Source organism: Malaclemys terrapin, chromosome 10 (genome assembly GCF_027887155.1).
Source record: "Malaclemys terrapin pileata isolate rMalTer1 chromosome 10, rMalTer1.hap1, whole genome shotgun sequence".
Lineage (NCBI taxonomy): Eukaryota > Metazoa > Chordata > Testudines > Emydidae > Malaclemys > Malaclemys terrapin.
Genome location: NC_071514.1, coordinates 86177026 through 86204760, shown reverse-complemented (window position 1 = coordinate 86204760; position 27735 = coordinate 86177026). Strand labels below are relative to the sequence as shown.

Genomic DNA, 27735 nt, shown 5'->3' with positions numbered 1-27735 from the left:
TCACCATGAGAACTGGCATCTCCTCTGGAAGGACACAGCACCCCACCCCTGCTGAACTACAGGGACAGGAGCCATGTAGCAGTAAAAATGAAGCAGTGTGAAGTATTGTTTAGAGACCAATATCCTTAAAAGCCACTTGATTCCTTTGTGTCTTCTGATTTCCCCCCATCTTGAGAGAGGTTTATAGGTCTGGTGCATGCTTTTTACTGATCCTGAAAGCTGCCTGGGGAATGAGTGCTGCAGAGGAACAACAGACACATGGCTGAAGATCAGGTCACTGCTGCAATGGGGATTAAGTGCATGTCCCCATCTGCATGGAGGAGTCTGGCACAGAACTCAAGACAAGGAGGTATCTGTGAAGATGATCCATGATGAATGGGTTCCTCTCTGGCAGAGCATTCAGCAAATCCAGAGAGGACCAACTGAGATCAGAAAAATGCCTCTGTTCTAGCTGGAAAAAGAGGGAGAAAGGACAAAGTGCTAGAGCAAAAGAGAAAGAAAATCAACTCTGCAGTAGAGAGGTTTCATTTTTATTTGGTTGTATGGGCTGTAACTGCACATTTCTTAAGTACACACCAGATAAAAGGTACACTTCAGAGGAGGGAAGTTCACTGTCAAATAGATGATTCCATTCGGATAGGAGAGCAGTAAAACCTCAGGGCTGCTGCTGCCAGCAACCAAGAGAGTCGTAATCCCTTTCGGGTACAGCCTGTGCTTAGAATCAAGACACACCTGAATATTTGTGTTGGTTTGCATTCCAGATCAGGACTCCTCTCTTGCCAAAAAAACTGGTTAAAGTAATGTTGCAGATGAAGTATCAAATTCTATAGGTAGCTTGGAAAAGCAGTTCAGACTGACACTACACTGGTGCAGATGTTCCAGGGAAATTCTTCTAGTACCACCACCACCTCCCTTCCCCCCAAAAAATCAGGCATTTTAAATTTCTAAGACTTGATTCACCCAAAAAAGGTTCCCAGAAGCTGAGCCTTGCAGAGTTTCCCCTAGTGGCATTTGTATCAACCATGATCCCACACAGCCAAAATCCCAACAGTGGGATCAGTTTATACTTTCCCCGAGCCTATACCCTTGGAAGTGTTCCTAGATTAGATAAGCCTTTTCGCAAAAACCCACACACCACACTTGCATCCATTTCACAAGAAGACTACAACACTGCTACATCCAATTCCCTAGAAGCTTCCCAATAGCTTCAGAAGGAAGAAAATCTCCTGAGAAACAACCTACTAAACTGGTTTTGTTGTCAGGGCTTAGTTTGGTCCTGCCTTTTCTGTTAATTGCTGAGACACTACCTTCATGAGATTGTGGATAATGAAAGACTTGAGCAATGGGCATTGCCTGCAGGTAGTAGAGTCCTCATTTCAGTTGATCCACGTTGCACATACCCTGTAATTTCAGTCCGCATTAATTAGACTGCACTAAAAAAGCCCATCATTTCATTTGTCATGCGGCATGTACTCTCCAGCTAGCGTCAGAACACTTGTCACAAGACAGCTGTAACGCAGCCAGGTCACCCAGATGGCTAAAGGGAAATGTGGTCATTAAGACATTTTTCTTTTCCATTTCATAGTTCAAAACACCTGGAGAGCTCTCGCAACATTTCCAAATGAAGAAAATGTATTAAATGAGTCACAAATAAATTCCTCTTTTCCCCAACCAAATTCCCATCATCCTTGGAAAGTTTACTGGAGAAAAAATTCAATGTACGAAATTTAGCCTTTAGCCAAGACCTCCCCTGCTGGTGTTTTTCGAGGGCTTGGAGTTAATAGTCCACACTTCTCATGGTGGCGATGCTGCTTGCTAGCCTGCGGGGCAAGCTTTTGGCCGTTTGCCTGTAGTCTTCTGGTTTGGTCTTCAATAGAGTAACAATGTTTTGTAGTGTCTTCGAAGGCTGAAGGCCGAGGGCATCCATCACATTTATCAGATAATCTACAAGATTGAAGGACAAAATGTATTTAAACAGGCAACGGTTACTATGTCAAACAGTCCCCAAAGTAGTGGCATGGCAATTCTGCCCCAGAGCACACCAGATGTCCTCTGTCCATCAGCACTAGTTCAGACTAATTCACAGCACCCGAAAAGCGGCTGGAATCTTATAGTGGCTGGCTCCCGTCTTATATTTTGGATCTTCGGTTACTGCTTTACGTGATCAGTGGTTCTGGTCAGAGGAATGAGGCACAGGGTGCTACATTTCAGTAACTGCACAGACTAATCACTTCTCTCCCCAACCCATCAACACCTATTGGAAAGGCCCAGATTCTCCAAGTGTCCAGGAGACAAGCCTTGCCAAACAAAGCTGTCGGGTTCTAACTCTGACCCCTTCGTTTCTTTCTGCAGCTGTACTAGCTGACATTTCACTCAGAGTGTGTCTTGGCACTAAGGGCGTGTGCCAGACTGCAGCCCACCAATGGGGAACGATGGGCTTTGAGACTGAACCACTAACCAGCCATCTCAGCTGTTAGCTGCAACATCATCAAAAGCCTTGATATGCAAGATATCGAGCAGCTCCTTTACAAACTCTCATCTCCCAAAAAGTCCACTAGGAAATGGCAGCAAACCACACCGTTTGGGAGGTTACTGCACACTGCAGGGTTGGGGTCTAGGAGAGTAAGGCCTGCTAGGGAGAAACAGCTCATAGACAGTGTGTGTTCTGCGCTCACCAATGTCCGTGGCAAGCTGCTTCGCTGAGTGAAGGGTGAGCTCTGGAATCTGCAGGATAACTTCACAGTAGGTTTGCATGGTAGCTCTGGCGATGGAACCTAGCCAGTAGTCAGCCATGTTGTCCAGCTCAGGTAACTCGTCACCTGAACAGAAAGTTCTCATTAGCCATCAGAACCCCGACCAGTCTGCGCATGCTCAGTCTGTAGCGGGGGGTGGATTCTGTGCTAGGTAAAAGAAAAAGTCAGCTTAATCTAAAAACTTTAAGGTACCGGAACTTTGACAGACAGGTCTATGGAGAGTGGGGTGGTGATTGGTGCTAGCTCTTTTCCTTGTTATCAGCTGCTAGCTCACATTAAAAGGTAGCTAAATACACAACACTCTTTCTTCATGTTACTCATCTTCATCAAGTCATTTCCATAGTGATGTGAGCCAATCATGCACAGCAGTGGGCTAGGTTCCGGAGCCAGCACTTTTTCTCTAATTCAGACATGGAGAAGCCCTCCAATAAGCAACAAAGGTCCCTGCAGAACGTATGCATGCAAGGCGTCCTCTGTTCACTGCTACACGTGAGGTGTTTTAAAAGCTAATGAAACCCTTTTAAATACGAAAATACTTTAATGAGACAAAGTCATTAACATCAAAAGCTAAACCACACGTCGTATTCTTAGCAAGCTACAGGAGGAAAAGGTAAAGAACAGAATTATCAGACACAGAGATGAACAAGATTTGTTGGGGAAGAGTCAATATTACTTTTGTAAAGGGAAATCATGCCTCACCAATCTATTAGAATTCTTTGAAGGGGTCAACAAGCACGTGGACAAGGCAATCCAGTGGATATGGTGTAACTGGACTTTCAGAAAGACTTTAATAAGGTCCACCACCAAAGGCTCTTAAGCAAAGTAAGCAGTCATGGGATAAAAGGGAAAGTCATCTCATGGATCAGTAACTGGTTAAAAGACAGGAAATAAAGGGTAGGAATCAACGGTCACTTTTCACAGTGGAGAGAGGTAAATAACAGGGTCCCCCAGAGATCTGTATGGGACCAGTGCTGTTCAACATATTCATAAATTATCTGGAAAAAGGGGTAAACAGTGAGGTGGCAAAGTTTGCAGATGATACAAATTTACTAAAGATAGTTAAGTCCAAAGCAGATTGTGAAGAGTTACAAAGGGATCTCAAACTGGGTAAAAAATGGCAGATGAAATTCAGTGTTGATAAATGTAAAGTAATGCACATTGAAAACAATCCCAACTATGCATACAAAATGATGGGGTCTAAATTAGCTGTTACCACTCAAGAAAGATCTTGGAATTACGGTGGATAGTTCTCTGAAAACTTCCGCTCAATGTGCAGCGGCAGTCAAGAAAGCGAACAGGATGTTAGGAACCATTAGGAAAGGGATAGATAATAAGACAGAAAATATCATAATGCCACTATATAAATCCATGGTATACCCACACCTTGAATACTGCGTGCAGCTCTGGTTGCACCATTTCAAAAGAGATACATTAGAAATGGAATTAGATACAGAGATGGCAACAAAAATGAATAGGGTTATGGAACAGCTTCCACATGAGAGATTAAAAAGACTGGGACTATTCATCTCGGAAAAGACAACCAAGCGGGGATAGGATAGACTTTATAAAATCATGAATAGTGTGGAGAAAGTGAACAGAGAAGTGTTATTTATCCCTTCACACAACACAAGAACCAGGGGTCACCCAATGAAATTAATAGGCAGCAGGTTTAAAATAAACAAAAGGAAGTACTTCTTCACATAGCGCACGGACAACCTGTGGAACTCATTGCCAAGAGATGTTGTGAAGGCTAAAACTATAACTGGGTTCAAAAAAGAATTAGATAAATCCATAGAAAATAAGTCCATCCATGGCTATTAGCCACGATGGACAGGGATGCAACCCCATGCGCTGGGGTCCCTAAACCTCTGACTGCCAGAAACTAAGAGTGGATGACGGGGGATGGATCACTTGACGATTGCTCTGTTCTGTTCACTCCCTCTGGGGCACCTGGCATTAGCCGCTGTCAGCAGACAGGATACTGGGCTAGATAGACCATTGGTCTGATCCAATATGGCCGTTCTTATGAGGAACACAAAGCATCAAGCCATACACTGCTTCAATTGTCAGTGAAAACAAATGTCCATAAGAGATTAAATATTGCAGACCAAGCCACTTTACAATTTAATTTAACACTAAGGATATAGAATGAGGAAATCAAGTTACAGGTGCTTTCCTTCAGCTCTCAGGGAGGTCTGAGTGATCTGATTAGCAACAGCAGAAGGAAGAGTCCTTGATAATCCTTATTTACGCCAATCTGGGTACAAGGGCAGGTTGGAAACATGAACATTGTGTATAATTATTGTTCTTTATAGTATGTCTAGTAAGCTGCTCGGCAATCCAGCATACCCCCAACATCGCCTGCCCTGTGTATGCACATATCTGCACTGGCATCCATGTCACATGAGCAGCTATCCAGGCCAGCTTTCCATGCCATGTAAGGGTACAAGCACAGAGGTAATACAGAATTGAGGGACAGGTCGGGGGCAGGGATAGGCTCAGTGGTTCGAGCATTGGCCTACTAAACCCAGGGTTGTGAGTTCAGTCCTTGAGGGGACCACTTAGGGACCTGGGGCAAAATCTGTACTTGGTCCTGCTAGTGAAGGCAGGGGGCTGGACTCAATGACCTTTCGGGGTCCCTTCCAGCTCTAGGAGATATAGGTATATCTCCATATATTTTTTATTTTATTAAAGCCAAAAGCCTCATTTGAGGTCTTTGAGAAACACAAAGGAGGGCCAAAATGTAGCGCTCACAGAAACCTCACTCCTGCCAGCTACAAGGGCTCGAAGAGGACTACCGGTACTGCAGTGAGTGAAGCGGTTTCCTTGAAAACACCACTCAACTTCACCACATTCAGGGCCGTGCCCACCTGCTTCAGCCAGTCACATACCAACAGCTGATGGCTGTGTGGAAGCACTGGGAGACTCAGGAACAGAAGGGAGGAGAGCAGGGAGAAGGTGAGAGGATTGGACATGATGCCACAAGCTTATTTAACCCCAGAGCAGGGTTATGGGACCAGAGGGCAAGAGACAGGGATGGTGTCTGACAGGCCATGCATTGATGTTATTTAGAAGAGACTCAACCAAAGTGGTGAATTTGTTTAAATGTTATCCTCCCTCATTTAATACTTTAATTAATCATCATTCTTGGCACTCGTGTAGTGCTGTTTTCCCAGGCAGCTCAGAGCACGGTACAAAGCTGAAGAGGAAGTAGTGTTGTTCCCATTTTACAGATGCAGTGACTGAAACAGACAGATGTGAAGCGACTTGCCCAGGGTGCACAATGAGTTAGTGGCTGAGCTAGGAATGAAACATAGATCTGCTTCCCCCAGCACTCTGTCCACTTTTGTGTCACTATGTGCTACTTAGGTATGGCTTATTATAGTGCTGAGATCATACGATCTTTAAATAGCTAGACAAATGATCCAAACAGCTTCTCTGTGGACAGTGGTTCTCTCAAACATCAGTGGTCTGATGCCAGCCAGAGGGGTACTCATGATGGACATTTCCACGCTGACAGCACAGCTCCATGGCTTTGTCACAAATAATGAAGACTTGGAGCTAGAAATAAGTGAACACATCAAGTGCAGCTACAATTGTGATTGAACTCAACACCCAAAGGTAACCACACAGCATTTCCCAGGAACTCTCACTGATCGTGAGACAGTTCCAATAGAACTAAATAATGCATTGGGTTGGCTCGTTAACCGACTCATCTCTTCACTCTCACACATACCCCCCATGGGGGCTCATCCCCTCTGCAGAGCAACTTCCCCCAATACAGACATCAGCACAGCTTGACCTAACGCTGCCGGTTTCAGTGAAGGTGCTGAAGTTTTCCTCATTAACTACGGTCTCATTGTGAGTATTCGTGAGGGACAATTGGAAGGCACTATATGGTTACACAGTAAGGTACCACATCAGCAGGGAAATCAGCCTCACATGGCCTTACCCCCTGCAATGCTAAACACAGGCTGTCCTCCAGACACCTCAGGGAATCGGTCTTGTCCTACCTTGCTCTGGAGGATACGGCAGTTTTCCAGCATGTAAGGCTAGTTCCAGAGCAGAATCTTCTTGAGTAACGAATGGCTCGAGATGAAGTGGGAGGGACATGATATACTGTCCAATCTAGGATAAAAAGGAAAAGGACTGTAAGTGTGACACTGAGCTATTAAGGTTTGTGCATTAAGTGGGCACTTCACTGAATGAGAGGAATCCCCACCTACCAGGTCTGAACACAGACCGTGACAGCAGCTCACCAACATACACTACGCCAGGAAGTGACGTCCATCGCTCGCTGGCCATTAATTCCCTTTATACAAACAACGTTTATTTTCCAAGAGGTCAAGGCCCAGTTACAGGAGCAACAATGACAAGAAAAACTGGGACACAGATTCACACCTATAACTGCCTCTTTGACCCCTACAGGAATTATTGGTGATTCATTTTGTAGATGGGAATCAAACAGTCTGCTCGGAGCGAAATCAGGGAACAGGAACCTTAGGATCACGTTACACGAGAATAAGTTTACAGACACGATCCTTCCCAGAATGCCACTGAGGCCACACAAACCCAGGCAGGAGTGCATGACCCTTGTCCTTTGCACACCGATTGCCTGTATGCCCCGGACAGGCGGCTCTGGGCAGGGGTACAGCTCAGAGCACTCTGCCTTCACCCACTGGTCCTCTGGAGAGCTAACAGTCTCATTAACATCTCTTTTACTGAGCTCATGTTGCTCTCTCTCTTCTACATATAACGGCTAGTTACGTGGATTTGATTTTAAAAGGCACTTGTAGCTTTTTGGCCATGCAGCAGCTTGGTTTGGGGGCCACCCAAGGAGACTCCCACTTGTCTCAATCCATAAATCACGCTCCCCTCTCAATCACAGGTTGAAGAGTGCTTGGGAAAGGAAATAGACTTTCTATATCTGAACAAGTCCCAGAAGCCCCTCCTGGGCCCATAAAGGCTCAAATTCCCTACAGAACGTGACCCTAATTGAGGCCATGATGTGCTTGGTTTAAAAGTGCACTCAACTGCTGCCAAACCTATCCATCACTTTCATCAATTCCACCAGGGCCTCTCTCAGGCAGTCTGCGTCAGCAGCTTGGTTACAGGAATGTGGTGGCTGGGTGTCCCCTCTCTTTTCTTCCTGCTACACTGCCAAGGAACCTTGTGTTGTAACAGAAGCCACCCAGGTGGCTGAAGTTAGAAATAAATGGGAAGTGACCCCAAAGTTCAGCAGGCTACCAACTCTTGGTATCTACATGCAGCGGGGAGAGGCAAATTTCAGAATGCCAACACCGGAAATGAACTGACCGCATCCTATGGCCTCAGGCCCTCCCTTCAGCGCTCAGCTGGGGCATACCCCTCAGGGTCTATTCCTCGTGCATGTCTGAGAGTGAGACATGAAGAATGAGAGCAGTGCTGCCCTGGGCACATCACAGTGATGAGCACACATCCTCCGGTTTGTCAAATTACACTTGGGGTGGAGTGAGCAATCAGCAGCCAGTAGGTCAGTACAATTCTCCTGAGTATCGGACTGATCTTTACTCACTGGCCCAGGCTTCGGAATTACTGCCCCTGGCCCATTTAGAGGCAATAATGAGAAGCAGCAGTTGGAAGAGGTTAGGGAGCAGTCCTCAAGCCTCTGCTGGTGAGCAAGGATTAAACAGATATAGCCAGCAAGAACTATGCAGCGAGGCTCACGGCCCCCATTCACTCTTGCCATCCCAGCACCAGAAGATTATCTCTGCAGCACAAAGGGAGACTGGAGAGGCTCCCAGGTACTGAGGGGAAAAGAGATCAAGCTCTTTTCAAATCGATAATGACACAAAGTCATCCCAGCATACGGCAGGAACTCCAGCCCTATGTGCTTGGTGTGATTACTCTGCTGAGTTAGCCTCTCCAAGAGCTGCATGACTGAAGAGATGCTGAAAGGTGCCACTTTTCCATAGTTACAATGGAAGTAAGCAGGGGGGTGCCGAGGACTTGTGGCAGCGTAACCCACCCCAGTACAAGTGTTAACACAACTCAAGAGAGAAGTCATTTTTCACCACCTTTCCTGGGCTCTCCAGAAACCTCAGTGCTTTCCTGGCACCCTTTACAAGAGGTCCCTTTCCAACAATTGCCTAAAATTCTCAGAGCGGTGAACAGAAATCCCAGAGGTAGGGATCTGAACCAACAAAACAGCAACTCCTGCCTTCATACAATGAACAAAAATACTCAGACAGCCAAATTACAGAGTCCCCCAAGATTCAGCCATTTCTAGAAACTATCCCCATGTGCTCTTACGTTGCTGATGTACTCAAGAGGAGTCAGACTGAAGTTTGGCAGGTCGTCTGTTAGCGTCTCGCCAATGCCAGCTGAGCTCCAGCCCTAGGAAGGAGTCAAGCAGAGAACCAGTCAAAGCTCTCTTCAGCCAGCATGAGTAGCAGTCCCAAAGAAAGGGAGGGGGGTCATATGGTAACAGGGATCGTGATTGCCAGTGGACTCCTAAAGAAACCAAGGACTGTGGAAAGACCCCTCCTCTAAAACACTTCTCACAGTTCTTTGTACATAGGTTGAAATTAATTATTTTCACAGAAATGTGGGAATGCTGAAGACACAAATCCCAGCAGATGATGCAGTGGTGGTGGGTCTGTTGGGGCTCTCCATTGAAGCAAGAGCACAGCTCCAAGAAGGGAGTTTACATCTGAGGAAACAGAAATCCCCATAGGTGTGAGGGCATCCAGTAGAGAGGCAATGAGGGCTTACTAGTCCCAGGCTCCCATACAGTGTGCGGAGATATCCATGCCAGGTTTTCCCACTCGCTATGCTGGATCAGTGGAATCATCCAGAGAACTTACCTCCATCCTAGAAATCAGTAAGAGCTGCTGTTTGATGCGAAGGAAAACAGAGTCAAATGCCAACTGGTGCGCTAGCTGGTTGAGGTGGGTAAGGGCAGATCGAGATGCGGACAACAGGTTGTGGTTACTCGTCCCTTTCTCCTAACACAGAAAGGAAGTTACATACAGATGTCACTTAACTGATCATAGGAGGCCTAGGTTAAGATATTAGAAGGAAAGGTTTTGATTGGGCTCAGCACAAAGGATCCTTATCCTGCAAGGGCCAGACACAGTACCAGTGGAGAGCACTACCTCCCCTTCCTACTTAAGGCCCCTAGGGAGCAAGGTCCCTGAAAGGGGACAGGGAAGGGTGGCACCCTCCACCACCACATCCACTCCACACCAGCCAGCAGACCTGGTCAGGCACGGAGGGGAGCACAGCTGTACCTGCTGAAAGGGTGGAAGAACTGCCACTGCAGTATGCACTCCTCACAAGAAACTGTGGCTGACTCCTAGCAGCACGCCCTCACCACACCCCAGGCAGTACAAACCAAAGCTTAATAGTCACAATCCAACCAAAAGATTTTCCCTGGTTCCGTATAACTCCGTTGCCCATTTGCAGGAGGGACTGGCAACAGCACAGAGATTTTATTGCACACTGCCAGGCAATCACTAAAAGAAAACTTAGATAATATAATCCATTTGCTCACTAAAGCTATTATGAAGTTACAGAAATAAGGAGGAGGAATACAAACATGACCTTTAGATGACCATGCTCAAAGGGCACAAGCAACTGGCCTGCTGTGCGGAATCAAGGAAAAGCTTTGCACAAAAAATTGGTATAGAGAAGGCTGAATACAGAGAGGTGACTATGTTATTTCTACACAAGTCAAATGCGTAATATTGAGGGTAGCGATGCATGAGTTATATGTAATTTAAGTACCAAAAAATTCAGAACACCCTGGGAAAATAAGGAAGACAGAACAAATAACTTAGGTTTATTATTACAAACGTTCTAATGAAGGCAAACATACATAAATTAGATCAGTACTGAAGATAAGTGGGGTTGCTTTACCCTGTTCACAGATGCACGCATGAATGCACATGCAGAATTACAGTTCAGGATGGGTACACCAGCAGAGTGTAACCTGCTGAGAAAGTCTTGGAAAGACAATGACCAGACTTGAAGCTCAAGGTGGCCCTCAAATACAAACTTTCCATTGCCTCTTGCCTTGGGATATCTCATCTGAACTGCACACAACCAGAGCTCTGTGCTTCAGAGAGAGGGAGTTAGCCCAGAGCCTCACAGCTCTGGACATTCCATTCTGTTGGGACTGGGTGTGTCAGGAGAACTTGGAACGCCCTTCCCAATCAACAGGCTGCTGTTATGGAGGCATGTGACCAGGCAGTGGCCCCAACTGCCAGATGTGTCCTGGGCAGCACTGCAGTCCTACCTTTAGGGTATGGAGTGTTTCCATGAGGCTGGCATACTCAGACGGAGTCTCCTTCAGGAGGTAGTTGTATTCCTGCCAGGGGTTCTTGACTGAGTTCTTCTTCTCCGCAGAGTTGGCATCCTGAAAGCCAGACAGACTACAAGGGCTGTAGGAGTCCAGCAGATACTTCCCAGCAGTGGATAAAATCCTGAAACCAACCAACATGACTAAAAGTTAAAAGCAAACTCCACTGAAGTTGGCACTGGGTTGCACCAAGAGAATTCCTGAGCTTCCCCCATGGCCCCTGCCCCAGCCCTGCCTGGAATCTCCCCCCGTCCCTTCTAGGAGGCCCCATCTCAGCATCACCAGCTTTACTGACACACAAGGCTCCAGCTTGAGAAATAAAGCAGAGAAAGCTAACAGGCCCCCTGCCCTCCACATGTTTTTTTTAAACTTTGACAAACAAGTTAAGCAGCCTCTACCGGGCCCTGTGGTTAGTCCACTCTGCCCTACTATATTTCACATCCTCCCTACCACAGTTGGCAGAAATGGTGCCATGTGTTGCTCTGTGGTGACCTCCACCTCACTCCAGCAGCCAATCTTGGAGCATAAGTCCCAGAGGGAGCCCTCCAGGGCCAAAGGAACATCTCTAAGACATAAGGTGGCCATTCCACAGATCTATCTGCAGCAGAAACTTGCTCCCATGTGGCAATGTGAGGACACACTGCAGCTACAGATATCTGTAGGGACTCTAATAATAAGCTTGCAGCATGCCAGAATCTCACCCCCAAAATCAGGATGGGAGACAACCCAACCACAAAACCAGTCCTAGGTTTAAGGGGTTAAGAGTTGGGGCATCCTCTGTAAAATGTCCCCTTACCTGCTCTCCCAGTCATCCCCAAACGCCATTCTTTGTACACTGCAAATCAAGTTCCCATTAGCTGGTGATTTACAGAATCCTCCATGGAAAAGCAGACGCCTCAGCACTACAGGGCATGCTCCTTTTGTCTGGCCTGATTATTTACCTAGCTCCTGAATCTCCTGGAAGTCACTAAGATGGCTCCTGATAAGAGAGACCGGTGGCATGGGGCTTTGTCAATAAGCTGCTCATCAGAACTTCCCAACAGCAGCAGCAGCAGGAGGAAACTTTACTGGCTGCATTTCCTGCCTTCCCAGGAACCTCAATTCCACACAGCATAGCATCTACGCTGTCTCACTCCGCCAGTGCATGCTCTTACCTCTAACCGTCCCGCATTAGGAAGCCCAGCTTCATTTTATAACCCCATAACGTTTCAAGCTGTTGCCTCTCTTATTCCCCCCCCCTCCATTTTATAGGCCATTACACATTTGGGTCTTGACCAGGGACACCTAGGTGGACAGGCTGCATACACAAAGTCACTACTTTTTCACAGCCATTATCACAGTTCATTGGCTCTTGCGTTCCTTCTGTAGCCTCCATACAGACGGAGCACCTCGGGGTTTGGTTCCTTTTAACTGGATAGACACGCATACGGCTTGCACGCTAACCCCAGCATTTCCTACCTGTTTGCTAGCTGCTGCTCAAAGTCCCCGCACTGCCGAAGGAGTTCACCACAAGTAGCTATTATCCTGGGAGGGAACAGAACAAAACACCACACTGTGAACCTGGGGTAGGCAGCACAAAGGTTCCCAGACTCTCCCTCACGCCATCTAGCCTTAGTATGCAAGTCTCTGGGAATAAAGTTCCTCACTGGGTGATTGGCGAGAGCTCTCCCATGGTAGGAATCACTTTTTCAGCTTGGCAGTTAACTTGATGCTCATACCTTCACTCTCTCCTGCTGAAGTCGCACTGTAGCCAGGTCTGCACTATTCCCACCATGGCTAACACCAGCTCAGCTCCAATGGTGGGAGCCCTAGTGACTGTTGCTATTTTAAGTGATGTGTCCTGCTCTGAGAAGAATTAGTCAACACGGTGCCTAAAATGCCAACAGACACCTAACGCTCAATCTCCACTAACACTTCCACTAATTTAGATGCCATGTAGACATAGCCCTATGTGAAACTGAACTAGCAGGGCCCATCAGAGCCACATTTGTCTGATATCAAACCAACTTTAAAGTAGATCATACTAGCTTATGGAGTGTCCCTTTCTTAAGCATTCAGATGGTTACGGCCTGAGAGACAAAGGCTCCAGGGTTCCAACTGCCTTGGGGTTTGTTAGGGTTTTCAGAAATTATCACTTCTCCATCCCACTAAGGAGATGTTTTTAAAAATGAATAACAAAAAACCCTCTAGTTTTGCAGCCACTATCACCATAGAGTGTCCTGCCTTCCCTTCTCCCCAAGCAGCCTGGCTCTGAAGAAGCAATCAAATTAGAAACACTGTTTTCCACAGTAGTGACAACACTACCACGCAGGCTTGTGTGCAGGAGAAGATGTCAGAGAGCTTTCATTCAATTGTTGCCACAAAGAAAACCATTAGTTAATTTCAGCTCTACTCAAAACTAACAGAGTATGGGTGGGCGAAGAGACTCAGAATTAGCCAAAAAAAAAATAAAAAAAAAAATGGGGAATGGGAGTGGGGATTCTTCATACGTCCGAAAGGGAGTCTCCAGCAATAGAGAAGGAGCTAAAAAAAAAAAAAAAAAAAGCTAAAATCCCCAGGCCGAAGACAATAAAAGTGACCTTCCCCCACTTCCATTTTCACCTAAAAACCAGCTCGCCCTCGGGACCAAATACCAGGCACCATTTCTCAAGAGCCCGGCTCATACGGTCACGTTACCGGATAGAGTTTTGGAATGCGGTCCAGTCCTCCTGGAAGAGGGAATCCGAGGGGATATCATCCAGTTTGCACTTCTTTCTTATGGACTGCAAAGTAGTAGTGAAGTCAGACACATACCTGTGTAAAGAGATGGAGCAGAGACAGACAATGGAATAAGACCTCAGACTACAGCAATGGCACTTGCTATGAGCAGTTCGCTTCGTCTCAGGCAAAGAGCCAGAGGCACTTGAACAAGGAGAGGAGCACAAAGGAAGTATTCCTTGCTCCAGCCCAAGTCCCGACATTTGCAGGCTAGAGGTGGCCAGCAGTGACAGGTCCAGGCCCAACCCGGAGGACAAGGGGGTAGGGTAGAGCACCAGTCAGAATAGCTGAAGCAGTAATACTGCTTTGCATCTAAGTGACAGGAAGCCACGGTTATCAAGCAGGTATGAGCAGAGCACTTCTGGCGTCACAAGCATTACTGCTCTCTTCTAGAGCAGATGAGCCAAAGTCAGAGGCTACTGCTGCTCGCAGATCTCTCGTTCCCTCATCGAAGAGCAGTGCTCTGCTTTCACCTACTCACAGAATAGGGCTCTCCCCACAGAACTCCCCACAATAATGCACTGATGCCAAGGCTTAGTTTATGCAAGGTTAGCAGCTGCCTTGGCCCAGGGAAAAAAGGATAAGTAGGGGAAATCAGTACTGGAATGCTCTCTTAAATGGGAGTATGTAATAGATTTAATAGGAAAAAATACATTGCCTCTAATTAGTGCCACTCATTCTACAGGGAAGGTATGCAGCAAATACTGTAAGTGGAAGGTCACTTGTGCACTTTAAAGTACACGTTTCCCCACTGAGGTTTATGCTCACCAGCCTACCATGCCTCTCTTCTATTAGGTCCTCTCCGAAGTGGTTCTTTCCCAGAAGTGCTTTTAGGCACTTCATCAATGAAAATTCAGGCATACTGTGGCTATGAGGAGCTTTACCTCCAGTCATGTTTAACTTCCACTTTTCATGAAAAGCAACAAGTCGAGGGATCTTTATTGGCTGAGCCGAGTGGCAGATCACAAGGGAAGGGATTATGCTCAACACTAGCTGTGTCTATAGAAACGTGACGATATCACAAACCACAAAGTCCTCAGGCTTGCCCCCCATTGCATTCAGAGCCACCTGTGGAACACTCGCTCACTCGCCGGGATAAGTGTATTAGAAAGACAGAAAATGCTTTACTTTTTGAACAGAGCTTTCAGCGCCTTCAGCAGCCCACACACCCCCAGCCCATCGGTGAGTTTAACGCAGTTGTCGATGGCTCCAGAAGCCAGACTGAAGAGTTTGTTCACCGAGTGGCTCAGTTCCTGGACGCAGTCAATTACTTCCCAATGCTCCTGGAGAACAAAAAATACACTGGTTGATCCCAACCCTCCTTCAACAAGTGTCCCTGCAGTAACCACATTGTATCAGGTCATTCTGTAGCTAACACTGTAGTTGCTGTAACACCCAGATGGGGAAGGAGGAAGTTTAACCCAACAGGCAAACCTTCCCGTCAACGTCTAATTGTCTCCTGGAGTGCACTGAGGGCTAGCAGTCTCCTTTGTTTTCATCCTCCTACACCGTGACAGCACATAAAAGTCAGATTGCCCTTTCCTATTCTCATCACTGCCTCCAGACAAAACACACTGACCTAACCTTCCCATAGGACAGTGTTTCTCAACCTTTTTTTTTTTTTTTTTTTGCTGGCGACACTCTTTGGACTCTTTAAAAAAAAAAAAAAAATGGTGAGCCCCTTCCTAAGCTGGAGTCTGAGCCCCGCCGCCCTGGGCAGAAGCACGTAACTTAGCTTTGCAGGGCCCTCTGTGGCACAGGGCTCCAAGCAACTGCCCTGGTAGCCACCTCCTAAAGCCGGCCCAGCACTTGCAACCCCCAGGTTGAGAAACACTGCTACAGGAGATTCCCTCTCCCACCCACTCAGTCTATGGTAAGAAAGCAACAGAGGAGGCAGGAATGCACATCGCTAGTCTATGTAACCATTTGTCATGGTTATGCCATCCTCCCTGCAGTGGTTTGGTATATCCACTTGCAGCATAAGAATTTGGGGCAGGGACTATCTTCTAGTCTGTACAGCGCCTAACACAATACCCCACCCTCCACTCATCCTGACTGAAGGTCACATATACAAAAGGTTAAAAGACAAGGCAAACTCAGAGGTTTTCTTCCTTGCTTCTAATAGTCTGCTTAAGCGTCCAAGAAGTTGTCTGCTTATCCCCAAGGTTTCCCCTACACCAGATGCATGAAGCACCAGTTACTGGGGGATTGCCCAGGAGCAGACAAAGCTGCTGGAATTAATTTTATAACTTAGGTGAAAAAAGCCATATTTCATTAAAAGAAAGATATCAAAGGAAATTGCAACTGGAAAATGCTAGCCAAAATCTAGGGTCCAACCACCCTAACAAAGATCCTTTAAACTACTTATAAATATCAGCCTCCAATGACCTGCGGGCTACTACTGTACAGATGGAGCAGAATACATTACATTACCAAGGGCACTGCACTGATCTGGATGAGGAGATTTTCTTCTTCCAGGTCTCCGTACCGCAGCTGGTAGGGTTTATACGGACCATACACTACTTCCACCAGTTCCATCACTTTTACCAGGTTATGCTCTTCTACAAGGAATCAGAAGTGAGCGTACAAAGAAATAAACGAACTGCTACAAGGTGGCCGTAAAGCAGCATGTTAGGCTCTTTCAATGAGTTGTGCCTATTGACAGCCACTACCATGTGCGCATATCCCTTGGGACTTTGCCTAGCGGCTTTAAAGCTGAGCTGCAGACTTTTTAAACAAATGGGAATATCATCACTATCGGCGCCTCAATCCCCAGGTATTCTATTTCAACAAGCACAGCAGGAAATTATTAAGCCATATTCCTGGCTGCTCAAGAACCATCTGGGGTCACAAGAGTTCAAGCCAGCTATCACAATCAGAGATGAAGCAGGGAATCTGTCTGAACGGTGCCTGCCTACAGAAGGCATAAGTCTCATTTTATGTCCCATCAAAAAGGAAACTACACAGTCTTCATCCATACCTAAAATAAACGATGCCAACTCATTTCATGTAGACTACTACACAGCCACCGTCACTCCCGACCTGGCCTGAAAGTGAACCAGTTGACCCAATGCCCCACTGCCAATCTGCTTAGTCACCCAGCTCCCCCATTCCTGTGATGCTTCTGCTTGTGTGTGTGGCTTTTAGAGCATGCCACCTTGTTGCAGGATAATATGCAAATAAAGAATGCAACTTTTACTCTCAACAGTTCAGTAACTGGTTTCCTATTATCTTATCTTACAGACTTCGGCTTCTTCTCTCCAAATTCTTTCTATAGAGTGTCTATGGTATTTGTTACCTACCCCAATTAAGCCAGACCAGTGTGTAGCAAGTGTTTGTTAAGAGTGCACAATGACTTCCAATGAAAAGTGGAACACAAGCACAGAACAACAGCCACACTTCCTGGAATGGCACAGCAGTTAAATGTAATCTACTAAAACTGGGTTTAAATAACTGAGGAGTAGGATGCAAAGCAAACACAGGCAGGAAATGCAGTGTTAAAGATAACCCATCAACCTTCACATGCGAATTTCCTGAACACTCTCTTTGAAGGGACGCTGTGCTAAATTAAGATACAAGTATAAACGTTCATAAATTAAAACTGTGCTAAGCCTATATAATCATATGGTCTCACTGCTGTTAACTCACCTTCCTTCCTCCCTTACCTTCAATGGTTTGCATCAACCACTCATGGATTTCTATCTAAAATTAAACTGCAAATGCTTTAGGGCAGGGAGAGGGTCTTTACTTTGTTCTGAACAGCACACTTTTAGGCACTAAACAAAAGCACACGTCAGAAATAATAAAATTTGACCCAGCAGTTTAATTTGGTTAGAACATGGTTTCCATAAAACTTAAGACCAACAGAACGGTTTCCACCATTTTTTTAAATTCCAGTGAAAACCATTTTGGCAAACTTTCCCTTGCAGAGTTTGAGAAAGCAAATGATTAGGAGAACTTGTTAAGAGAGGTGCGGTCTAAACCAAGAACTCCTGAGCTTTTATTGCCATGTGATCTCAGACAAGTCAAGTATCTTCTGACTCCATTTCTCCAGTTATAAGACCGGGATAAAACTGATCCGCCTTATAGGGATGTTGTAATTCACCCACACAAATGCTGTAAAAGGAAAGTGCTAAGCATTATTTACACAAGGTAGCAAGGTAGTATCAAAATAGCCCTGCTTCAGTAAACAAGGCCAGGATTGTGTCAATAGATTTGGGATAAGTTAAATATATAGTTCAGTACAAACATTATGTAAACAGCAAACACTGTGGATGAAATCCAAATCCCTTACGTGAAAAACGAAACACAAACCACAGAACCCAAAGCCTGTACAGAGGGTTACACAAAAATACACCATAAAGTCTGGGAATATTTGAAATAACCGTCCCTACTTAAGTTAGACACCATTGCTACTTCCAAGCCTCTTGCAAAGTGGGCTGTGGTGTCATGCAGCTCCAGCAGCTTATGTAGTTTGGTTTCCTGGCTGGCTCTCTCCATTGCGGTGCTGAGGCAGACTGGGATTGAAGGCACCAAGGCACCTAATGTTTGGATCAGCAGCACAGTCACAATTTCATGGGGGTTCTTAAAAACCTGCATGAACAAGAAAGCTGTTAGCATGAGCATGTTAGCAGAAGCAGCCCACTGCTTCTGTGTAAACTGAGCCCCAGAACAGGAGCCGCCCCACGCTCCACCACTTTAGCAAGGACACCAGCACAATGACCTAGTCAACAGAAGCCATGCAGAAGCCCCCAGAAACAATTCGCAGAGCAGAAGAGACTAAACTGCCCCAAAGATGAGATTTAAATTATGTTCATTAAGAGGCAATTGTGTGGCACATCAAGAACACTGCACTCAGGAAACTGCCAGATCATTGGATCCTCTCTGGGCATGTGCAATTCCAACTAACACTAATGGGAGCGCATCTGAAAACTCACAAATATTACCAGACTAAAAGCAGGGCCAGGTCAGATTTCTGGAACCTTGCTGGTTCAGCACGCAGGAGAGGCTGACTAAATGGTATGAAAGCAGAGTTGATCATTATCACTTAAAGAGCCCAGACAAGGAGAGCGCTTTATCTAAGGCAGCAGAGAATCTATGACGTTGAGCAGAAGCTGGATCCAAAGGAGGACAGGCAAATAATGGGCAACAGAGTAGAGTAACAAGGTAGAGAGCATGCTGTGTCTTCAAACACAATTTAAACAGGTACCTTTGAAAGGCATGAGGAAAGGGATAAAGAATCCCATGAATAAGCAGCTAGGTGACTGGTCAGGATGGACCGAGGAGAGAGTTGGGAAGCACTATATTCTAGCCCCAGCGAGAATGTAACCAGCTGGCAAATGTTATCCTTAGATCAGCATAAGGCTAGCTTCACATTCATATCCATCACCCTCATCTCTGTTTGCGGTAGCTTTTATCATCACCACTTTGACTGACTGGTCTATTCTCTCTAGGTATTTATACAGCCCCCACCACTGCAGTACCAGAACATATAACCCCAGTATCCAACTTGCAGCAGTAAAACCATGATCAGCAAGTAGAACAGGAAAGAAAAAATGGTTTTCCTAACACAGGCAGTGCAGGAGGACTAGGGAGAAGAGCCCTGGGTGACATGAGCTTTGGTCCACATGGCAAGGCCCCTCACAGAGCACATGCTAGTGAATAAGCCAGCATCTGAACTGTGATTCACAACTAATCGTTATGCAGGAAAAAATCCCAAGACATTATTTCAAGGTAAGGCTGGGTATCCTTGCAGGAAAGGCCTCAGCCCATGTTACAGGCTTCATACCCATAAGATAACGATCTCCCTTACCCTTCACGGGTGAAAACGCTGACAGACTCAACAATGTCCAACATAATTGGTTAGGCTAAATGAAGAGAGGCTAACTCCTTTTGGGGTCAGGTGTAAGTATGGTAAGCTCTGCATTTACAAATTCAAATGCTTTTCTTGGTACTGCACAATCCTGAGGGGTTCCAGCAGGAGTTCCCCCAGAAGTCACACACAAACCACCACAAATCAGTCAAGCAATCCCTCCAGGGCCTCCTCTAGGTCAGGCGATATTGAAATTCAGGTATTTCAAATGTTTTGCCACAGAACAAAATGCAACACTGACAAATTAGGTTTCATGTACGATAGCGATGAAAGAGATAGAGCAGCTTTAACAGCAGCAATGCAGAGATACTGCCACTGGTCTTGAGTCAAACATTTAATCTTTCTGTGGCAGCAGAGGAGCTAGATCCTCAAAGCAAGCTCCAAGACTTTAGTGAAGAGGCACAAAATGAGTCTGTGAGCTGATCAGTTATTCTGAGCCTTATGGGAATTTGCAGTCTGCGTTCCCAGGCATTGCACTGATGTGGTTAACTGATAGTAACAGTACCTGCATGACCCACTGGAGTTGTGAGTGCCATGTTCCAAGCAGAGTATCGTACAGTTCAGTCAGCTGCCGATTTAAACTTAAGTCGCTTTGGCAAAGATCCTGCCAGACTGTCACCAGCTGCACCTGCAGGGGTAATAAAAGTCACTCATGCTACAGAACTGGGCCTTGTTAACTCAAACAGAGACATGTCCTAGGGAAACTGCTTTTCCTCAAAGGCAGCATCCCTCAGATTTGAACGCACCACCCTGCGATCATTCAGCACCCAAGAGGGCTCAGACTTTAAAACGTGAAGCTAAAGGCTTCTTGGCTTATCCAAAGATTTCATTAACCTTGGTATTTTGCTCATAAATGAGACTGAAACCAATACCACCCCATAACAGTTGAAATATTTGGCAGGCCCCAGCCCTGAAGCTAATCCTCACAAGGCCCACTGATAATAGGGCTTTGGAGGATCAGGTTAAGGTCAATGAACCATCCAGAATTCCAATCCCATCTGAAGAGAGTTTCCATAATTCAGCAGCAGCAAACTACAATAAAGTTTATAACAACCAGAAATCATAAAAGGAGGAAAAAGCAACAACTAAACACCTTTTCAGGGCACAGAGGGATGCACAAGTACATTTTTCATTTGGCCTACTAGCTGCTGTAGGAAGGCACAAGAAGACTCCTTTGGAGAGTTATTCCCCAAACCCCCTTGTGTGGAGTAATCACAGCCAGGAAAAGATTCAGGTGGATGAAATGTGGAAGAGAACAGGCGTCATCCTCAGTTTAAATTGGACAAGTGAGATGACCAGAGTGGCAGCCCCCCCTACAGGCTAAACCAAGGAACTACTTCACATTTCACTCCCCCAAATTAAAATGTGACCATGACAGAGACTAGATACCTTGTGACATTTGTAGTAATAAGCCAGGAGTTGGGGCATCCGATCAATTTCAGTGAAGACTTTCACAAACACTTTTGCCTGGTCTAAATACAACAACACAGAACATTAGTTAACAAGTCACCCTCCTAACTTGTGTGACAGAGGTACTGCCTTGAGCAAAACAAGTCTTCTGGACTAAGCAGGAAAATCCACCCTCTTCAGTTTGAAGAAGAGCCTGGATACAGTGTGTGGGATGGAGCACCACAATACGTGAAGAAAGTGACAAGGCCTCCCTGTGTTCCTTTCCCTTCACCTAGGGCAGCTGCCTCTGAATCCATAGCCACAGAAATTCCAGAGTGGTAGAGTAAAGTGATGATGGAAGAGTTTTTAAACTTCCCTTGGGAAAACATTTCTAACTCCAGGCCCCCTGTAACAGTACTGAGTCCCAAAAAGACTAGATGCTTTTTTCAGACAGACAGGACTAGTGCCCTCCAGACCAGAGCACGTGTCAGTAGAACCGAACTGCACTCCTCAGTTTTACCTTCCTCACCCCCAGGTGCCAGGACCACAACTAGCTGTCTCTTCACCTTGACTAAATGACCCAGCTACCATTTACTCAAAGCCTGAAAGTCTCCCTGCTCCCTTTGCATTACCGGAACAGTGGGGACGGCTTTGTCTACAAAAAACACTTGGGTTCAGAGATGTTAGTAATGACGTATTTAGGAACTTGTTTCTGGTTTGCTGGAAGGGCCCAGGTGGCTTCCTGTAAATCTGACACACAGCAAGTAACTAGGGTTGCTCTAGAGCAGTACAAAGGAGAGAACAGCACCTCCCCCCGCCCCAAAGGACACATTTGTTGTCCTGTGTTCCTATCTACAGGGTCAGATCTAAGAAAGATCTCTTGAAGAACTCAGAAGAACATGTGAAATACTATCAACAGAAAGGAAATGTATGTTTGCCAGCTGCTCCGGAGGAAATATTAAAAGGGTAATAGACTCAGGGCTGCATTTATCTCAAAGTGAGCCAGAACCTCTTGAATACCTAAGCCAAGCAATGGACCCATTGCCAATACAGAAGCGCCACCTGCTGTCAGTTTCCTACCACAGCTACATGACATATCTAAAGAACTCATATGGGACACATTAATATCATGCAGCTTCTATGAGGCTCTCTCCTTGTCGGTGGGAGAAAACATTCTCAAACATCACTGTGTCTCCTGCATCTGCCTGCAAAAGGGCCATACAGCCCAAGAGCAGCAACAAGACAGACACATATACTGAGACAGATGGGTGCAGAACCTAAGGAAACCAAGCCAGTGTGATGGACTGGAAGACCAGAAAGAGAGTGACGGGAAATGGGAAGAGAAAAGCAAAGAATAGAGGAGTAAAGGAGGAAGAGTGTGAAAAAGAACACAAGCACATGAACCCTTCATATTAACCTTTTCCTTCCTCCCTCTGCTTGTCTCACTCTGCATCTTGTCTTCAAGTAGAAAATAAGCTCATTGGGGCATGGACTGTCTCAGTCTGTGTTTGTGCAGCACAATAGCATGATCATTATGGAGGCCTCTAGGTCAGGGGTTCTCAAACTGGGGGTCAGGATCCCTCAGGGGGTCGCAAGGTTATTACATGGGGGGTTGTGAGCTGTCAGCCTCCACCCCAAACCCCGCTTTGCCGCCAGCATTTATAATGGTGTTAAATATATTTAAAAGTGTTTTTAATTTAAGGGGGGGGAGCATCACACTCAGAGGCTTGCTATGTGAAAGGGGTCACCAGTACAAAAGTTTGAGAACCTCTGCTCTAGGTGCTACTGAAATACAAATAAGAAACGGACAGTGTAAGGGTGGGGAAAGGGAGCAAGGCCAGACCAAAAAACCCAAACCATTTTATAACTTTCTCCCTTGTTTCGAATGCACCTTTTACAAGGCACTAAAGAGTCATAGCATTTCCCAATGAAGTTATCCACTGATTACAATATCAAGCTACGCTACATACGCTCAGCAGCTCTTTGATATAGCAGCTACAGGGATCTTAAACACACTCAAGAAACATTCCCCAACCTGGATCGCATCCAGGGGTGGAAAGAAGGCTGCAGACTATGGGAGAATCCAACACGTACTGGGCTGCAGGCTGCTGTCCCATGCATCTCTTCGTTTGGTTCTGCCAAGAAAGGGCACGTAACCCAGCCCCAAAGAGACCCAATGGATACACTCCCAACCCAGGCAGCATTTAGCTTTCTGGTGAGCAAACCCCAAAACACACAAACAAAGCAAAAAAGAAAAAAAAAAAAAAAAAAGACAGAAATGAAGAAAGGACAAATTGAATAGGAGATGGTGGGAGGTGTACAAGGCTTGGCAGAAGGAGCACCAAACAGCAGCTGGGGGGCTGGAAGCATGCTATTGAGAGCACCATGACTCGCTCTCCTGATGAAGGCAACACCTACATATAAATACATCTACACTGAAGACAAGGGAAATAGAGCCGTACTGACCTACAGACTGAGCGTTGAAAGTGGCCACAATCTGGGGGCTGGCCATGGCCTCTAGCCGGTTCTTCAGAGCCTCTAGGTGCACGCATTTCTCAGAGTAGTCCGGAGTGTCCACAAGCATCGCCAGGCTGTTCTGCATGCCTGTTAACTTGGCAGAGATCACTGACACATCCTGCCACCAAAGGAAGTTAGGGGATTGTTAACACAATATCAAAAATGCCAAGTCCTAAGTTCCACAGTGACATCTGGGAAGCAGAGGCATATTTCCATTTGAAAGGTGACTTGAAAGGACTTTTTTTAAAATTAGGTTCCTTTATGATTGACAATTTTCATGCCTTTGTCTTTTTCAAGCAGGTACCTACTTGTGTTTTAAAAGTTTCCTCAATATCTGCACTCAGTGTGCTCCACTTGTCTGCTTCCTGGAGGGACTCAGCAGCCAGCTGCATTCTGGATTTCACTCGATCAAGCTCTACTAGGACCTGAAACAGAGATGGAACTGCTGCCCATCAGAATTGGGGACAAATGTGGAAGCTGCTTGATTTGGTGGGGAGTAAGGTGGGGGGGGGGGGGGAGAGAAGGTTATTTCTGTTATATTTGGGTTTAAGAAACTGGGTGATAGCAATTTCAGAAGGACGTTGGCTAAAATCAATTTTAGGGATTTACACAGAAGTGGATCATCTCTCCGAGGAGCTGACGATATTAAAATCCATTTTAAAATTGAACCAACTGATGAGCATCATCAGTAGAGATTTGAGAACATAATGAGGAATGTTGCTTTTATTCAGGGTCTACACCCAACTCTAAACAGTAATATGGATATGTGATCTGAGGGAAAAGGGGCTGGGCTCTGATGGCAGCTAAAACTGCAGAAACAACTTGCAAAACAGTTCACCAAAGATCTGCAGTACTGTGGATAAACCATCAGCTCCTCTGCTTGAGCAGCTCACTCCTGAATCATCACAAGAAAACAAGCACACCTATAAACTGGTTTGAATTTGGGATTCAATATAATTAGCGTCCATTTTGTCTGGAAAAATGCAAAGCAACTCTATAACATGGTATTAATACAACACCACCACCAATAAGCTCAGACAATAAAGGCTTCCGCAGCTTGCTGCGTGTCATGAAAGATGGATCACTCACATGAGGAGAGTTATAAGCTCATGAAGGTCTGATCAGAGCTAGTTCTAGTCTGGGTTGCTAACATCTATGTCTTGGTGGTAAGGTGGGTACTGCATTAGCTTTTCACTTCTGAGTACACAGTGCATGGCTGAGTTAATAAGGAAAATGCTTTTGGGGATGTCAACCTAGTCTCCCATCTGTCCCCACACAAAACCACCATACGGCATCACTCTCTGCTTAAGAGAGGCTTTGGACTGGAATATCAGGGGTGCTGCAGCCCAGAACCAAGGCAAAATCTGTAGGGACACTTGCATTGCGTCTGCCCATGCTACATCCCGCTTTAGACACTTCTATTAGTTCTTCAATTTAATAAGCACTATCATTCATTCACAATAAGAAAAAGTCAATATCTCCAGAACTTTTTTACTTCTTCACAAAAGTACGAAAAATCTGAAGCAGCCGACAGGGTATCAAATTGCTGAAGCCTCGTACAATCAGTCTGTAGTTCAGAGAAGCTACCAGATTGTAGGAGTTTTTAGTGACTGTTCTGCTTGAAAAAAGCATAGAGATTCCTTGCATCTAGGATCTCAGCCTCAGAACTTGCTGAAGTGCAACAGGATGACCGTGGCAATTTAAAAAGGACACAATATCAGAGCAGGAAATCAGTCTCCCTTATTTGTCAGCATCTACCAGAGCTCAAACTGCTGCAGAGAGCTAACAGAGCCCCCCTGGAATTGCACAAACCAAAACAGAGTCTTCAAAAAGAACAGGAGTACTCGTGGCACCTTCAGTAACTTCGGCAGCTACAGCAAATCTGGAAATCACAGGCAAATATTTAGTGAGGAGAGAAGTTACCTGCATTGACTGAGCTGTGTCCTCTTCAAATTTCTTAATGTCCTCCTTAACAAGGATCATTTGTTCCTTCAGGAAAGTTGCCTCCTGTTTCAAGGCTTCCACATCCCGAAGGACTCTGGGCATGTTCTGGAGCGCCTGGTGGCTTGTTTCTGCAGAAACAAACAGCAATGGAATGACAAGGGACTCAACCCTCACACAGAACAAACTTCCCAAGGAGCATGGTGTACAACAAATCTTCATTGCTGCATTGAAGCTACAGCAGAATCTCAGAGTTACAAACATCTTGGGAATGGAGGCTGTTCGTAACTCTGAAATGTTCATAACTCGGAACAAAGCGTTATGGTTGTTCTTTCAAAAGTTTACAACTGAACATTGACTTAAGACAGCTTTCAAACTTTACTATGCAGAAGAAAAAAGCTGCTCTCTTCTTTTTTAGCAGTTTACATTTAACACAATACTGTACTAGCTCTTGCTTTTTGGTTGGGTTTTTTTTGGAGGGGGGAAGGAGGGGTGTCTCTCTGCTGCTGCCTAATTGTGTACTTTTGGTTGCAAATGAGACGTGTGGTGGACTGGTCAGTTCGTATCTCTGAGGTTCTACTGTATATTTAAAAAGATCTTCCAGATCTGGAATAGCAGGGCATGCTGCATATTAGGGACAATCCTCTGAGCATTTGGTAAGTGCCTATCAGTGTATATAAATAATACTAAGACAAAGCATGTAGAGCAATGCTGGCAGGGGGATTGGTAGGACAGCAGAAGAGGGAAGAACAATTGGGCTGGAATACCAGAAGACGCTACAGGTCAGGACAGACATGGGCAGGAAAAGATTCTCTCGTCCTGCAAGAGTTTTCAAAATTTCAATTTTTTTCCCTATTCCAAATCAGCACAAAAAGTCAAAATCCTCAAACTAATAGTCTAAAACAGTGGTCGGCAACCTTTCAGAAGTGGTGTGCCAAGTCTTCATTTATTCACTCTAATTTAAGGTTTTGTGTGCCAGTAATACATTTTAACGTTTTTAGAAGGTCTTTTTATATAAGTTTATAATATATAACTGAACTATTGTTGTATGTAAAGTAAATAAGGTTTTTAAAATGTTTAAGAAGCTTCATTTAAAATTAAATTAAAATGCAGAGTCCCCCAGACCGGTGGCCAGAACCCAGGCAGTGTGAGTGCCACTGAAAAATCAGCTCGCATGCCATAGGTTGCCTACCCCGATCTAAAAAAACCCAAAACACACAAAAAGGGGTCAGGTCAACTGAAACATTTCATTTCAATATTGACTTTTTTTTAAGAACATAAGAACGGCTGTACTGGGTCAGACCAAAGGTCCATTCAGCCCAGTTTCCTGTCCTCTGACAGCGGCCAATCCCAGGTGCCCCAGAGGGAGTGAACCTAACAGGTAATGATCAAGTGATCTCTCTCCTGCCATCCATCTCCATCCTCTGATGAACAGAGGCTAGGGACACCATTCCTTACCCATCCTGACTAGTAGCCATTAATGAACTTAGAACTGGATAAATTCATGGAGGTTCTTTTAAGCCCTGTTATAGTCCTAGCCTTCACAACCTCCTCGGGCAAGGAGTTCCACAGGTTGACTGTGCGCTGCGTGAAGAACTTCCTTGTATTTGTTTTAAACGTTTTGTTTTGTTTTTTAAAGAAAATTTTTGTAGCATAAATTACCATTTTAAAATGAAAAGTTGTTTCAACATTAAAAACAAAACGTTTTGTTTCCAAAATATCAACATGGGGTGCTTCAACGATTTCAACAAATACATTTACCATTTTCAAATCGGGAGATGGGTCAAAACTGACCCCGCCTCCCAAGCAATTAGGGTTTCCATGAATCAGTGTTCTTAAAGGAAAAGACCAAGGGTGGGGAAAGTCCCATCGCGTCCCCTCGGCAGGGCGGGGTCGCTGGAGGAAGCTCGCACCCGCCCTGGCTGCAGCGAGCGCTGCCCCGTCCCCACCCGGCCGAGCGCAAGGACCCGCAGCGGCACCTTCCACGGCGTTGTTGACCTCCTGGATGAAGAGCTGCAACTTCATCACCAAGGTGGCGGCGTGAGCGTCCACCTTGCCGGGCGCGTCCTGCTGCTGCACGGCGCGGAAGGCTCCGTTCACCCAGCGCTTCACCTCGAAGTCATCGGCCAGGAACTTGGAGAAATCCATCGCCGGGCGCCGGGCTC

At 45.7% G+C, this 27735-nt stretch overlaps 1 protein-coding gene across 1 annotated transcript; it reads right to left on the bottom strand.

Annotated features, from left to right (window-relative positions):
• Positions 1-514: 514 nt before the first annotated feature.
• On the bottom strand, positions 515-27735 carry COG7 (component of oligomeric golgi complex 7). The gene is made up of 17 exons (XM_054042337.1): positions 27550-27735; positions 25553-25701; positions 23938-24054; positions 23579-23747; positions 21113-21195; positions 20229-20351; positions 18246-18444; positions 16285-16412; positions 14980-15134; positions 13771-13887; positions 12553-12618; positions 11032-11218; positions 9599-9739; positions 9045-9128; positions 6767-6881; positions 2676-2819; positions 515-1944 (listed from the first exon to the last, which is right to left on the bottom strand). The coding sequence occupies exons 1-17, from the start codon at positions 27716-27718 to the stop codon at positions 1778-1780; spliced, it is 2313 nt and encodes a 770-aa protein (XP_053898312.1). The 5' UTR covers positions 27719-27735; the 3' UTR covers positions 515-1777.

What these genes read in the sequence shown, in the direction of transcription:
- COG7 (XM_054042337.1), bottom strand. Translation starts at nt 27,718, where the DNA reads ATGGATTTCTCCAAGTTCCTGGCCGATGACTTCGAGGTGAAGCGCTGG. An exon ending in TTTCAACGCTCAGTCTGTAG is followed by an intron (nt 21,196 to 23,578) that starts GTCAGTACGGCT and finishes TGTTGTATTTAG; the next exon opens with ACCAGGCAAAAGTGTTTGTG. An exon ending in CTGAAAGCTCTGTTCAAAAA is followed by an intron (nt 13,888 to 14,979) that starts GTAAAGCATTTT and finishes CTCTTTACACAG; the next exon opens with GTATGTGTCTGACTTCACTA.